The sequence below is a fragment of the Lissotriton helveticus genome, chromosome 7, assembly GCF_964261635.1.
Source record: "Lissotriton helveticus chromosome 7, aLisHel1.1, whole genome shotgun sequence".
NCBI classification, from domain to species: domain Eukaryota; kingdom Metazoa; phylum Chordata; class Amphibia; order Caudata; family Salamandridae; genus Lissotriton; species Lissotriton helveticus.
Genome location: NC_136068.1, coordinates 103,383,835 through 103,399,748, shown reverse-complemented (window position 1 = coordinate 103,399,748; position 15,914 = coordinate 103,383,835). Strand labels below are relative to the sequence as shown.

At 43.5% G+C, this 15,914-nt stretch overlaps 1 protein-coding gene across 1 annotated transcript in view; it reads left to right on the top strand.

The window, feature by feature from the left end:
* The window catches only part of LOC144768955 (uncharacterized), a 91,134-nt gene that overhangs the window by 35,816 nt on the left and 39,404 nt on the right, over nucleotides 1-15,914 (top strand). The window contains exons 3-4 of the mRNA XM_078652955.1: nucleotides 119-154; nucleotides 15,392-15,463. Of these exons, the coding sequence (XP_078509081.1) occupies nucleotides 119-154; nucleotides 15,392-15,463 (108 nt within the window). The remainder of the gene's footprint in view (nucleotides 1-118; nucleotides 155-15,391; nucleotides 15,464-15,914) is intronic.

Sequence of the window (15,914 nt, the reverse complement as noted above, 5' to 3'; positions counted from 1 at the left end):
GACAAAGGCGGACTGTTTTGTACACTAATTCTATAGGGATCTAACATTTTCAGAGCTGCCAAGGTAGCTCCACTTAGTAGCTGTTTATTGATTGATATTTTGCTTTCTCTTCCTTTAGGGAGAACCTGGTCCTCCTGGTCTGCCTGGAGCTCCGGTGAGTAATTTCAGTGGTACTTTGCATTGATTGCCTAATATTACATTAAAGTCTTGTGAGAAACAAACAGTATCTTGAGCTTTTACAACAACCAGGGTAACTGTTTCCTGTCAAAATGAAGCATGCGTTCACCTCCATCTACTGTAAATGAAGTTGTGCTCTGCTAGTAAAATAGATACACAAATATTTCCATGTATCTTAAACTTTCTGCTTTATTGCTATGAATATTGTAACTATTCACTTTGTAGGAAACACTTAAGTGAGCCTGCTGAGTTCTTAACAAAGGCTTCAAAGATTAAACCAATCAGTGTAGTGACATCTATTTTAGAGGTTACATATATATAATAGAACGAATACATTCTCCTCAGCCATGGGGTTAATTATCAAGTTACCAGAACCTCTCAGTGGTTCTGGTGACTCAGCAAGCATCTCTGCAGAAAGTCATCACTGCATTTCCAAGCATCCTCCTGCAAAGGAAGTGATATTCCTGATTTCTTACCAAAACCCTCCTTAAAAAAAGAATCCAGATAAGCGGACTTCATTTCCCAGCATTCACTTGCACAGGAAGTGACATCACTCTTTTGTTCAGTGTCCACAGGAAGCTACATCACTGCATTTCCCAGTATTGATATTCACAAGAAGTAACATCACTTGTATAGTGCCTAAATTATCTTCAAAAGAAGAAGCAAGGGAAGCAGTGCTCATTCTCCAGCATCCATCTTACAGGAAGTGACATTTTTGCATTTCCTAGCATCCCTCTCCAAAGGAAGCGACATCACTGCATTTCCTAGCATTTATGTCAATGGATGACTGGGTGTGATGTCACTGAATATTCTAGCATCCATCTTTACTGGAATTAACATCCCTGGTTCCCACCGAAACATCTTAACACCTCCCCTGTTCAACTGCAAACACAGCAAGAACCTATAAGGTAATAACATCTCATCATATGCTTCACCCAGCACTCCACACTTACCCATCCCCACATTAACCCATTTTAAGATTGCCACTGTGTCTGTTCTGAGATGTCACAGAGCATGACTGTACCTGTTTTGAAATGCCAGAGTGTAGATATCTGCTTTATGATATTGGGGAGCACACCTGTTTCTTCTTGCAATGTCCAGGAGCACTGTTGTGTTTGAGAGGAGTGGTAGAGCATGTTATCTGCTTTGAGGTTTCACAGAGAGCAATGATAGCTTTTTAAAGATGTTTTGACCCCTAGCCCTATCATAATTTTGATGCCAGGGACAAAGTTGTATCTGTTTTGTGATATCACATTTCACAACTGCATCTGATTTGAGATGGCAGATAATGGCTGTATGTGATATGTTCTCTGTGACGTCATGGGGCACAGTTGTATCTACTTGGTAATGTTTTGCCGTAAGCTGTTCATGCTCTGATATGTCACGTGGCACAGTTGCACAAGCGATAGGGTGAAATGGAGCATAGTGTGCCTTCTTCATGACGTCACGAGGCACAGCTTCTCTCCCTTTAAATGTAAAAGGACACGGCTCTTTCAACATTATGAAGGCACTATCTGTTTTTTGAACTGGTATTGCACAGATGCCGCCACTTCATAGCGTCAAGGAGCATAACTGTGGCTTCTCAGAGCTGTCATGGGGCATGTCTGGAACAGCTTTATAGCGGTGAGGAGAAAAGGCAGAGCTGTTTGGCGATTCCATGCAACATGGGTCGAGATGACTAGTGGTGCCATTAAACTGTTGGGTATGATTTATGATCCTGGGGCAGCCAGCAGGGCTGATTTGTGAATTCATAGAATAGTTAAAACAGCTTTGATGTGTCATCAAACATATCTAGAGCTGCTTTGTGTTATGATACAGCAAATAATTGCACCAGTTTTTATTTATTTTATTTTTATTTTCAAGAGTTTTATATGGCGCTGGCTAGACCCGGAGGTATCAGAGCGCTTTACATGTGCATCAGATCATAGTTACAGGTTACATCATAACAAAGGTTACATAGTTCTTAGAGCATGGCCACATAGTTACTGGTAAGGTTGAGATAAACAATAAGCACAAATACGTTAAGGGGAAAAGCATGCAAGGTGGGAGATTCCGGGGAGGGGGGGTTGGAGCAGGGGAAGTAGACAGATAATGAAGGCAGGAAAGAGGAGGGTAGGGTGAGAGACACAGCATGGGATGAGGAGGGGAAGGGTGACGGGTACACAAACCGGTAGACGAGTCAAGGCAAACGTCCAAAGTCCAGTAAGCTGTGATCCCAGGGAAGTGGTATCCCTTCCCTATCACTGTTGCGAGAGGCTCCCTTTGCGCAGTGGACTCTCTCAGAGAGGTCTCTGAGACTCCAAGGCCTACATACTGGATCCTTCCCCAGAAAGGGGAGAGGGGGTGCTTTGGCAAGGGGTGCCATACCATACCTCAAGTGTGAGTGGCTCCCTTGGCGCAGTGGACTCACTCAGCGGGTTCGCTGAGACTCCAGAGTATAAATATTTGATCTTTCCCCAACAAGGGGAGGAGGAGTGCTTAGTCAAAGGGCACAAAGGACAGGGGGTAGGCAGAGTAGCGGGCAAGGGGAGAGAATTTGGGGGAGAGGGGAAAGGAGCTAGGGACGAGACAATGAGGAGAGACGAAAAGAAGTCTGTCTAAAGACCGACTGGGTAGGTGACGACCAAGGAGGGAATCCACGGCCCATCTCCCCTATAGCTAAACTAAGTAGCTCCATCTGGCGTCAGACAAAATAGTCCAGTGAAATGATTTAAAATGTTTGCCTCTGCTTATGTCAGAGAGAATAGATGTAGTTGCTACTATAGCCTTCTAGCTCGCTGCCGAGGGCTATACCGGTTGTTAAAGGCCCTGAACCCGAGTTATAGGCCCGAGCCACAGACCTTTTAGACTAAAACAACATTCCATCCACTGAGGGTAGAGTGTTCTATATTGAAAAGTGACAAGCATGAAGATACACATCGCAATGTTGGAGCTCCGGCCTTATACCAGCCATTGTAAGCCCAGAGCTACTCCATTGTCTTCAATGGACCTCTTAACATTCCAATGTTCTAATATAACATGTTTGCTATGATATAGGAATAAAGGGCAGCTGCTTTAGGAGATTGTGACGAATAGTTGTAGCTGCTTTGTGATGTTTTATTGATTAGTAGCTGTTCCTTCTAAGGTTACATAAAGAATAGTCGCGGCTCTCTTGTGATTTCTTATTGATTACCTGTAGGTGCGCTGCAAAGTTGTGGAAAATAGCTGCAGTGCTTTGTTGTTTAATGGGGGAGTTTCTGCAGCTTGTTTGTTGTCGTATGGAGAATAATTGCAGCTGCCTGATGATGTTAAAGACATTGGCTGCAGTTGCCTTCTATCTAATACATAATAGATTCAGCTACTTCATGATGCCCGAGGACATGGCTATAAATCTATACAATGCCATTGAGCATATTGGCATCTGCCTTGTGATGTTACAGAGAACTTTTGCCTCAGTTTTGTGAAATCAAAAAGAATATCTGCGCCTGTCCTTTTTAAAATTGTATGTAGAGTAGAAATGCTTTGAAATATCATAAAATCATATTTAGCTCAACGCTGATGTTATATAGAATATTTGTAGCTACTTTGTGATGTTGTATAGACAATAGAGGCATCTACTTTGTGATGTCATGTGGAATTGTTGTAGATGATTTGTGATGCCTTCGAGAAGCTGCAGCTGCCTTTTGATGGTATATAGACTAGATGGAACAGCTTTAAAATGAAGAGAACTGTCACGGATGCTGTGATATATATATATATATATATATATATATATATATATATATATATATATGTGTGAACAAGAGCACTTGTTGCTCGAAACGCGTCGCCCGTTGAGAGGTCAACAATAAAATCTACCTTGCCGACAGCCTGGGGTCCGTGTCTTCATTTCGCCGTTTCACGGAGGTGGTGAAGATCGTTGGTGTATATATATATATATGTGTGTGTGTGTGTGTGTGTATATATATATTTATATATATATATATTTTTTAGTAGATAAGACTGCTAAGCGAGATCTTACACTTGCTCCCCCAGACTTTGAGACAAGCGGTGATTCAAGCCTTACTACTGCCTCGTTTGGACTGTGGTAGCTCCTTATGCTTGGGGGCCCCAAAAGGAGTTATCTGGAATTTCCAGGTGGTCCAAAAAGCGGCTGCACGCACACTGCTTGGAATCCCTAGATCGCAGTCACTTAGGCAGGGCCTGAGGGACCTCATTGTCTTTCCATTACCCAAAGAGTGGAATAGAAATCATTGTGCACTGGGCTTTTCAAGGCCATGATCCACCTACCCTTCAACAACTGATCACTCCCTATACTCTGAATAGACCACTCCGGTCAGTGAATTTACATCTGGCTTCTGTTCCAACTATCAAAAAATGGGAAGCGGTGGTGGCTCCTTCGGCTTTAATGTAGCAAAGCTTTGAAACCTTACCACCAGCTATTCGTATGATAGAAAACGAGCTACGCTTCCGGAAAGCGATCAAAACCTGGCTCTTTAAATAGCTTATTCCTTGAAAGGCTCAGTCTACCCGGGTGGGATGCTGCCTCTTACTCAGCTCTGGGATGCCTTCGGGTCGCCATGCGCTCTATAAATGATAGAAATAGGTGCATTTGGTTTGTGATGCCACAGAGATCAGTCGCAGCCCCCGTTTAGTGCTACACCTCGAAAAGTTGCATTGGCTGTGCACTGCTGTATTTTATTCACATTTGTGTTGTGATGTCATAGAATTGAATTGTTAATCTTTTGTGATGTAAACTAATGTGCATATATCTCATTTGTGTGCCACAAACCATAGTTTGATCAGTTTTGTGACATCAGACTTTTAGGAGCTGCTTGTTAATGTTGATCAGAATAAGCACAGCAGCATGTCTGGGGCTACATTAAACTGAAAACACAGTGTTACTTTGTGATTTTATAGACTCATCAGTACTGATTTGTTGTATCATGGAACATTTCTGGAGGTCCTGTGGATGGTATAAAAAGGTTAGTTTCAGTTTCCTGGTGAGTCACTGTTGGATACGTTCCAGTAGGTATTTCCATGAAGACAAGGAGTCTGTCCTGGTGGATATTAAGAGGTTCTCCAGTGGACAAATGATCAGGACAGCAGGCAATGCTGGTGTGGTCATATTAAATTTGTCAGTTGCCTTTGATTCTGCCCAGCATCAGATTCAGTCAGAGTCCCTTCACCTTGGTCTGGTTGAGAGGGAAGCAGGTAAAGCTACAACGGCGCTTTTCTTTGAAGATTTTGCATAACAAATCAAGCAAAGAACTTTCTCTTCCCATCCAGAACATTTTCTGTGGGGCTCTGTAAGGCACAACATTGTCTCTGCTTCTCTTTAATGGGTACATCTTCCCACTGGCTGAGGCCAGCAAAGCATCCATGCATGATTGTTAGCCAAGCTAGCCCTGGCTGTGATGCAGTTCACGGGTCAGTAGTGGTAGGGAGTGAATCCAGCAGTCCCATGGTGACATTTCTTGATGGATGAGTGAGTCCACAACGACCCTGATCTTTTTATCCCCCAAGAGTTTACACCAGTTCACGCTATGGCATTCTCTTAGTTGGTCTGCGGTAAGCATTGCCTTGTCCTCATTTGAGATCCAAAGACTGCAGAAGATACAGAACCAAGAAGGAAGAGTGACCTCTTACTTTTTAAAAGGGGTGATATTCAGCTCTAAGAATGCTGCCCATGCTGCCAGTAAAGGTGTGGTAGGAGTGTGTAGGGTATTGTGCGTAGTCCATCATGCAGGCTGGAACAAAGGATAACAATACATCAAAGCAGCTTTTAGGAGGTGCAGGCTCAAAAAGACCTTCGAGATCTTAGGCCAGTGGTTCTTAAACTTTTTACTTCTGTGGAACCCTACTTAATCATTACTGGATCCCGGGGACCCCCACTGAGTCATTACTAGAAACCAGGGACCCCAGCCTAAGCATTTTTGATTATTCGAACTACGAAGCAATGGACATCAATAAAAAAAAAAACATTAATCAAAGAAATGCATGCATTATTAAATGGTTTATATACATTCACAAACAAATATAAAATACTCCAAATTTTTATATTAAGAGGAAGGTTGGAGCTTTTCTAAATTCAATTGAACCCGCTCATCGTCCATACTACAGTCTTTTTGTTGCACTTGCACTGGTCCCACGAATCACTCCGAGGATACCAAATGAATTTGTAGCCTTCAAATTCACAATTTCAAATACATCCACGTTTGCAGAGCGCTTTACTGTTTTAGCTTACATATCTGCTCCACAAGACTTACTGATGATTCTCAAATCCTTGAAATCAGGTTCCCCGTCTGACCAGGTTGTTGGCCTCAGTTGCTGAGGTGTAAACCCGTAGGTTAATAGTCTTGCCAACATGTCCTTACAGGCCACTACAGTTCCTCTAGTTTGGAAAGAGTCCAAACGTTTTTCTCTGCTGAAAAAACCCTCTCTGGATCCATCTATCCCGGCTAGCTACCACCCTATTTCTCTCCTTCCTGCTGTGGCGAATGTCTGTGAGAAAGCTGTTAATAAACTGCTCACCAACTATGTTGAAGGTTCTGGCCTGCTCCATTCAACCCAATTGGGCTTGAGAGCCCAATATAGTACTGAGACAGATCCAAGGTTGTCAGGACAAATTGAAAATTCAGTAGTCCAATCGTGGAAAAAAAATCCCAGACGCAGTTTTTCATTTGCAGTGTTTTTATATACAGTTGCCAGGACTCCTATTTGTGAGACTAGCCAGAAGTGACAGCCAACACGTGTTTCGCCCCCTTACATGGCCATCCAGCCTGGGGCTTCCTCAGGGCGTTAATTTTATGAAGGACTACCTATAGTCCAAGCAGTCCGTATTTCTTTAGAAGAATCTCTATGTATTCGGCATGAATGCCATGGGGCGGAAAGTCTCTGTAGTCGGCGTGAGACAGCCCTCGTCGAAATTTCTGAAGCAATTCGGGCTTTGTTTGGATGCTGATGGCAGAGCGGCTCTGATTTTGTTGGACCTCTCTGCGGCATTCAATACTGTGCCTCACTCTCTGTTACTGGCCCGCCTCTTGGATATCAGTATCTCTGGGTCTGCGTGGAACTGGCTAAAATCATTCCTTGAGGACAGATCGCAGCAAGTTTGGCTTCCCCGTCTTCGTCTGCCCCTCAAAGTGTGACTACAGGAGTGCCTTAGGGCTCTACCTCTTCAATATATATGTCACCCCGCTGATTCAGCAGGCGGAGGAGTTGGGTGCCAAGATCATGGCATATGCAGATGATCTCTTCACATGGAACAAAAACGATTCATCCACCTCTCGAGGTAGAACATGCCTCATGGTTGTTTTTCAATGGCTCCTCTCTGCGCAGCTCAAGTGCAATGAGGACAATTCAGAGATCCTCTTGTTTGGGACTTTTCCTCCCCAGTTTAGGGAATCGCTCTGGTCGGTTGATTATCCATTGCCCAATTCTGTGGGTCAGCCCACCAAAAACCTTGGAATTTGGTTCGGCGAAATTCTCCAGTTTTCCACTCAGATTAAGAAGCTAGCTCGGCAGTGCTTTGGCCCCCTTAAATCACTTAGGAAATTCCTCCCCCTACTCCCCAGGGGAGCCGAGGAAATGGTTACTCGTGCTTTAATCCTTTCATGCATTGATTACGCGAATGCCCTGTATATTGGCCTGCCAGGGTACCTGCTGAAGAGGCTGCAGGTTGTCCAGAAGGCTGCAGCAAGGTCTCTTCTTAACATTCCGGGGAAATCTAGTATAAAGCAACACCTGCACGATCTCCACTGGCTTCCGGTGGCTGAAAGAGCTACATTTACAGCCCTCACCCTGACTCATTCAGCCCTGTACGAACTTGGCCCTGTATACCACAGGAAACGCTTTAAGTGCTATGTTCCCACAAGACAGCTGCGCTCAGCGGCGCAGCTTCTGGTGGTCATTCCGCGGTTTCGCCTTATGAGAATTGGTGGCAGTTCTCTGGCTTACAAGGCAGCGGTGGCCTGGAATTCTCTTCCTCTGGACTTTCGCGGTATCCAGGACCCAAAGCTCTTCAGGAAACGGTTGAAAACTCTGCTTTTTATGTAACGATCCACTGATATCCACCCCAGTTTGTTTCCGCGCCGGGACACTGAGTAGCTGTGTGTGTTATAAATGCCAATAACATAACATAACATATGCACTTTAATAATTTGTTAATACTGTTTAATTTTCTAAACAGCCATGGACCTCTGATGAGTAGCTTTCGAAGACTCACAGGGATCCTCAGACCACAGGTTAAAAACCACTGTCTTTCACTATCAATTTGCGAAAGGAAAGCAAGAGAAAATGCACGATGGAGTATTGACAGTAGACGGTGAGGTGGCAAAACTCTTCAAAGAGTTCCTGAGGAGGTTCCAGAATATCGACAATGGTTACAGTGTCAGGAGGCTGTTGTAGTTGGAGACTGGATTGCCTTTTGGTTCTTTCTAGAAAGTAATTAAAGTACTGTGCCCTCTTCCTTGCTGCAGACTGAGGTAGCCATGAGCCTAAGAAATAGGTATACATAACATATGGCAGCATTGCAGTTTATAGACACTAGCTTCACGTGCTTAGTGATGTCATTAAGAAGAGTTGCCCCCATGTTGTGATTTCATTGAGAATAGTTGTCATTATTTTGTTATATTACATAGACATCATGTACAACTCCTTCGTGAGGGGCTAAAGAGGATAGTTACAGCTCCTTTGTGATGCCTTAGAGAGAGGCTGCATAGTTACAGCTCCTCTGTGATGCAGAATGGCATAGTTACAGCTGTCTTGTGATGCAGGATGGCATAGTTACAGCTCCTCTGTAATGCAGAATGGCATAGTTACAGCTGCTCTTTGGTGCAGAATGGCATAGTTACAGCTGCTCTTTGGTGCAGGATGGCATAGTTACAGCTCCTATGCAGAATGGCATAGTTACAGCTCCTCTGTAATGCAGAATGGCATAGTTACAGCTGTTCTTTGGTGAAGAATGACATAGTTGCAGCTGCTCTTTGACGCAGTATGTCATAGTTTCTATATATGTTATGTCTATTTATCTCCCAACTAGCATTGTATGTTAGTTTTTAGATATAATTCCTCAGCACATATTGTCTCTTTTTATAAATACGTCATGCATTGGCATGGTTCTTGTAAATCTTTCTCTATATCTAAGATTTTAGATTACTGGTATTGGTATTATCAAATGATGGTCCTGGTGGATTGACAGTTCGTGTTTTCGAAAGTCTTGATTGTTACCTGTTAACATAGCGGACCCGCCTGAGGTTTTTGTTGTCAGTCATATGTCGAGAGGATGTCTTTGTCTGCTCACTGTTACCATTGCCTGATCCATATTTGAAATTTCCTCTTTTTGCACTTTATATTTTAACGTATATTTATATGTATGAATTCCTTTTTTTGTTGTTAGTTGTCATTTTTAGGTCAAGCCTGGGCAACACATGCGCTGCTCTGCGAGGCATGCTGCATTCGAGTATAGGCTTGAAGTTCTGCCCATATTTTTCATTGGCTTGTGACATTGGCCTTTTTAAATGCTGGCTTCTGGTTCGTTGATAGACTTATTAGTCCCTCCTTAGTAGCTCCTTGTCTTCATTTGTAACCTCCCATGAGGACTAGCTCTTTTACTTCTGCTGTTATACAGTATATCTTATTTAGTCTGGAAGCACTATTTTCTTTAATGAGTTTTTCCTACTTCAGGCACGACATGCTTTTCCTGCAACATTCAGCGCGGCATGAGTGGTTTCACTTTCTAAGCAGCCCGGGACAATGACCGCTATTTTTTTTAAGCAAAATAGGTCTCGCAATTACAAGAGTTTGATCTATGGCATTGTAAATGACAATACCTTTTATTTAAGTGTTAATTATCAAAACAGATAAATAAAAGGCATTGTCATTTACAATGCCAATAGCTTAAACTCTTGCACATGCTGATTTGTGGTATTAGATAGAGAGTAGTTGTGGCTGCATTTTGATGGGATAGAATGAAGGTTGCAAGTACCATATGGAATACGTACGCTATAGAAAACAAAAAAGTGACGGGTGGATTCCTTAAACTAATCTCACCCACTGGTAATATAGTCATTATATCCTATTACTGTTCTGCCCATCATGCCACCTCAGATAGGAATCAGCCATTTCCAATTTGGTCTTGATCCTGCTCCAGTGGGAACAGTGCAGCCCAGACTGTCCGATCAGGTCTCCTATGAACAAGAACAGAAGCAACCCCAGACCGGTTTTGACTTTGTGGACCTTGCCCTGTAAGGTGTAGCTTGCGTCCCATGTCCAGTGAGCACAGGACCCACATCCGGGCTTACATTTCAAACTTACAGTGGTGTAATGTGAAAAACAAAATAGTAATGGGTGAATTGCTTGGATTAGTCTCAGTCACTGGTAACTTTATTGTGCTTCAACCCAGTCAACCTTTTTTTGCACATCATGGCACCTCAGACAGGAACCAGCCATATGCAATCAGCCTTGATCTTGCTTCAGTAGGTTTGACAGGCTTATTAGGTGCCCTCTGAATGGAAACACAAGGAATCCCAGACCAGTTTCAGCCTTTATGGGGTTGCAGCTACTTCGTGATGCTTTGGGAAATTGATGCAGTCGCTTTGTGATACTTTCGTCAATATTAGCAGCGGCATTATAGTGTCATGGAAAATAGTTATAGCTGTTTTGTAATGTCACAGACAATAGGTGTGCTAGAATATTTGCAGTTGTATTGTGATGTCACTGTGGTTGTATATAGTCTGTGATGTGAAAGAGAATGGATCCACTGCATTGTGTTGTTATAGCGATCAGTTGCGGCTTTATTTTGCTGTCATAGGGAATAGTCGCGGCTGCTTTGTGGTGTTGGAGAACAGCTGCTGATGCTTTGTAACAAAAAAAGTATAGTTGTGGTTCCATTGTAATATCACATATGTTCAAGTCAAAGAAAGCTTTATTCGACTGATTTTCTAACAGTCATAAAAGCACATAAAAAAGACTAAAAACATGTTATCACAATATTAAACAATTCTAAAAACAATACTCTTGTAGAAACATTAGAATGTCAGATGTTATTAAAGCAACAGCCATAGAATCATAAAAACATCAAAAAGGCTCTTTATGTTCGTCTTCATGTGTTAAATACGACTTCCTTTGGAGGAGTACCTTCTTAAGAAACATAGCTATGCCCTAAGCAGTTTGTTCATTCTCCAACATCTGAAGTCTAATTAATGCAGGGCGGCATTGCCGCAATCCCTATGGTTTTAAAAATGGTAAAATCCATGCTTTCCTCAACATGACATAAAATTTACAAAATAAAACCAAATGAATTGTGGGCAGGGTAGAAAGATTGTCACACGGACAGAGTGTAAGCTCCCGTGAACCAGTCATTAGTTTGTGCAAGGGTCATGAGTCTGTGGACAATATTAAATCTCAACCAGGTCAATAACCGTCTGTCAAAACTACCCGGTACAAATGTGAGGTAAGGTTCCATATGTGTAGCAGTTACAGTTAGCTGATGTTGCCTTACAGTAGGTTTTAGGATTTCTCCTGACATTCTTACTATACCCAGTGATTCAAGACATTCCCTTTTTAAGGCCTTTCTGGAAATCGCCTGTAAGGCAGTAGGGTCAGTAAAGTATTCTGGATGCCCAATATCCTTAATAAACTCACAGATATATTTAATCCAGGGGATCTTCAATACCCTGTCCAACTTTAGGCAGTCCTGTATAATTTCCCTATTTAGCTTTGGCTGATCCTTTGACCAGATCCTATGCCATAAGAGGACTGGTTCTACTTTAATTAGGCCTGAGATGTAAGGAAGACCTAATTTTTCCTGGCAGGCAAAAGAGGGTGTACTAGGTGGCACTGATAGTAAATATCTTAAAAAAGAGTTTTCAACAATTTGTATGGGAAGGGTGTTAGCGAAGCCCCATACTCCCGCCCCATACATTGCGTTGGCTCTGCACTTAGCCTTATAGATTTGAATTAGCCCGGCTAGGGGCTTTCTGCCTAACTTTCTTGAGAATGACACCACTGCAGCTATAGTCTTAATGAATGACAGTTTTTTTGGGAGGATAGCTTGTACGTCATCAGGATCCCCTCTAGACCCTCTTCCCCATAGAATAGCTAAGAAATTCGAGGATGATATCATCCCAGCTCTGCATCAGCTTTGTAACCAGTCTCTCTGCACAGGCTCCGTACCAAAAAATTGGAAACTGGCGGTTGTCACTCCGCTATTAAAGAAACCAAATCTGGACCCAAACTGCCAAAAGAACCTCCGACCTATATCCCTCTTACTATACCCGATAAAGATCATAGAGCGATGGGTCAGCAGATCCCTAGCCCTCTTCCTAGAAACCAACAACATCCTGGAAGAGGAGCAGTTTGGTTTCAGACCAGTTCATGGAACTGAGTCAGCTTTGCTGACAGTCATGGATGACCTGCGAATGAGGGCGGACATGGGAGAACTAGCAATTCTGATTCTGCTGGACCTGTCCGCCGCATTCGATACGGTGAACCACGACATCCTGATAAAAAGACTAAAGAACATCGGAGTCGGAGGTGTCGCGCTCGACTGGTTCCGCTCCTACCTGACGGATAGATGGCAGGCAGTAGCTATTCCTCCATATCAATCAGAGTTCATTAAAGTCCTGCATGGGGTCCCACAGGGGTCTGCTATCAGCCCCATACTTTTTAACATTTATATGCAACCCCTGATGAGGATCATCAAAAGCCATGGCATCAGCGTGACAAATTACGCAGATGACACCCAGCTAATGATCTCTCTTGATGGAGCCCATGCAAACTCACTGGAGACTTTCCACACTTGCATGCTGGAAATGTCACTCTGGCTCAACCAGAACTCACTACAATTTAACAGTGACAAAACTGAAATACTGCACTGCACAGTAGGAAAAATCCCCAAAAGTCTACCTTTAGACCTCTGGCCTCAGCTGTTAGGGGACTCGCCTACCCCAGTGAACTCAGTAAGGAATCTCGGAGTCACTATTAACAACAACCTGAGCCTAGAGACTAACGTCAACAAGCAGGTAGGCAGCTGCCTTGCCTTACTGCGAGGACTGCGAAAGCTGCTACCTCTCCTGCCCCCACAGACTAGAGCTAACATAGTCAGGAGCACCATCCTCAGCCGCCTGGATTACTGTAACGCCCTTTTGCTGGAATTCCCTGCCTATCTCATTTCCAGACTTCAAAGTATCCAGGCGGCAGCAGCTAAACTGGCACTCTCTCGGGAACGAAGATCTTCTACCACTCTTGCCTTGGCCGACCTACACTGGCTGCCTATACACCAGAGGATCTGCTTCAAATCCCTATGTATTGTCTTCAGGGCAGTTCACGGGCTAGGCCCCGACCACTCCAAAACAAATTCAACTGGTATGAGCCTACCCGGTCTCTTCGATCCTCATCTCTAAACTTTATCAGCATTCCTAGGATTAAGAAAGCCACCTGTGGGGGAAGAGCTTTCAGTATAGCCGCAGCCCACTTATGGAACAACCTCCCTACTGACATCAGAAAAACAAACAAATTGATGGCCTTTCGTAAAAAGGTGAAAACATGGCATTTCCCAAAAAAATCTCCCAAAAAATCTACCAAAAAATCTAACTGATCAGCACCTTGTCCACTGTCCTCTTCTGTTCTACAGGGTTCTCAGCTATATGTACCTAGCGCCAGGATGCCCGTAGGGCTACAGAGCGCTCTACAAATGCTATAAATAAATAAATAAATACCCAAAAGTCCCTTTGGTTAAATAAAATACCTAGGTAGGAGAAGCTTTTTGTCTGAGCTAGTTTTTGACCATCCATAAACATAATTTTCATTCTTTGTGCCCCATGGCCACAACTCTTGGAGATATTAGTGCTTAGCCCCAGGTTAGTGATTAGTGTTTAGCCCCAGGTATTTCATAAAAACATTAAAACTATCTAGAACCTTCTGGAGACCTATTTGGGTTGTAGACATTAAAACTGCATCATCCGCGTAAAGGAGCGCAGGAACAGGACGTCCATTCACGGTAGGGAAATCTTGGTTATTCCTAAGGAGGGTTTGGCACATACCATTAGTGTACAGATTAAAAAGGAAGGGGGCCAGGACACAGCCTTGCTGCATCCGCTTCTTAACAGGGAAAGGGGGAGTAAGCTCGCCTGCCGATCCAAAGCGCACCCTCGCCGATGCATCTTTGTACAGGCACCTCAAAAAGAAAATAACATGAGGATCAACCCGCCTGCTCCAAGGACCTCCCAATGTCTGTCATGTCCTACTGAGTTATAGGCCGCAGTAAGGTCAACGAATGCCAAATAAAATCGGCCTTTCTTGACTCGCATATATTTACCAACCAGTAAGGACAGGTTTAGGCTCTGCACGATGGTCCCCAGGCCTTCTCTAAAACCGTATTGAATTGAGTTTTCTTCTGCCCAGGCTTGCAGACGTTCCAGAATAGCCCGTCCTACAACCTTAACCATCGAGTCTATTAAAGAGATCGGCCTGTAGCACCTGGGGTCATCTCAGTGCCCTTTTTAAAAAAAAATTGGAACTATGATGGATTCCACCCAAGTTTTAGGTAATGGGGCAGCTGGCGTTAATCACCTGATTTATGATGGGACCCCAGAGTAAGGTATTCGACTTAAAGAGATCCATAGGTACTCCGTCAGGGCAAGGTACCTTACCGCTCTGACACGCAGACACAGCTCTTTCAACTTCCTCCAGGGTGAACTGTAATCTGCATAGTCGGTTGGCTCCCCTGGCGTGTCAATAACTTGGAGGTGGGGATCCATCTGCCCATGCACATATGTTAATTGCAACTACATTATGTGCAGCTGCAAAAATGTGCAGCTATATTTTCTTTATGCAGCATATTTCTGTTTTGTGGTGCCAGGTAGAGACTGACTTCTGCGGCTTTGTGGTGTTCTGGAGAATGCCCATGACTGCCAAACTCAATGAGAGCAAATAAACAAGAATCTCACCAGATCACGTTTATTGTCAGTGGTACCACACCCAATTTTAGTGGAATCATTCCATTCTCCTATGTGTGGCCTTTGGCACGGGCATTGCTGTCCTAATGTTTTGCAAACAAAACTCCAAGTGGTATAATTGTGTCCTGCTTGCTTGATTGATAAAAAAGATAAACATATACTCCTGCCCCCCTCTAGGGGTTGCGATCTATTGAGTACAAGACGTTTTGAAGTGATGTTGCACACGAGTCCATAACCCACTGTATTTACATGTTCTGCCTGTTCTTTCCTTCCAGGGGCCTAAAGGAACAGCAGGAAAACCAGGTTTGCCAGGAAAAGCAGGATTATCTGGACTTCCAGGAATAGATGTAAGTATCTTGGTGCAAGCCTCAATCAGGGGCGTAGCTTCAAGGAGGGGAGTGTTTGGGATGTAACATCTTCCTAATAAATGTATTTTTCGATAAACATTTGGGTACAGGTGCTTCCAGTGGGGAATTGTGAGATGTCAGTCGGATTTCACCAGAAATACTTACATAAACACAGACAAAAACGTACACACACACTCTTCCTCTCTGTTTTGAAAGTCCTCAAAATATTGATTATTTTACAAAATATTGTGTTTTCTCTCTTAGTACTCCTAACAATCCGCATTTCTCTCCCTTTGCACTAACCCTTACACCCCTCTCTTGTGCCCTGCTTGTCGTATAATGTATTGAAACATTATATGCCAGTCTGATTGTCTCAATGGAAACAACAATATGCACGACAGCAGAGTGGGCTGCACCATCGAACTCTACATGCCCCATTGCAATGAACTTC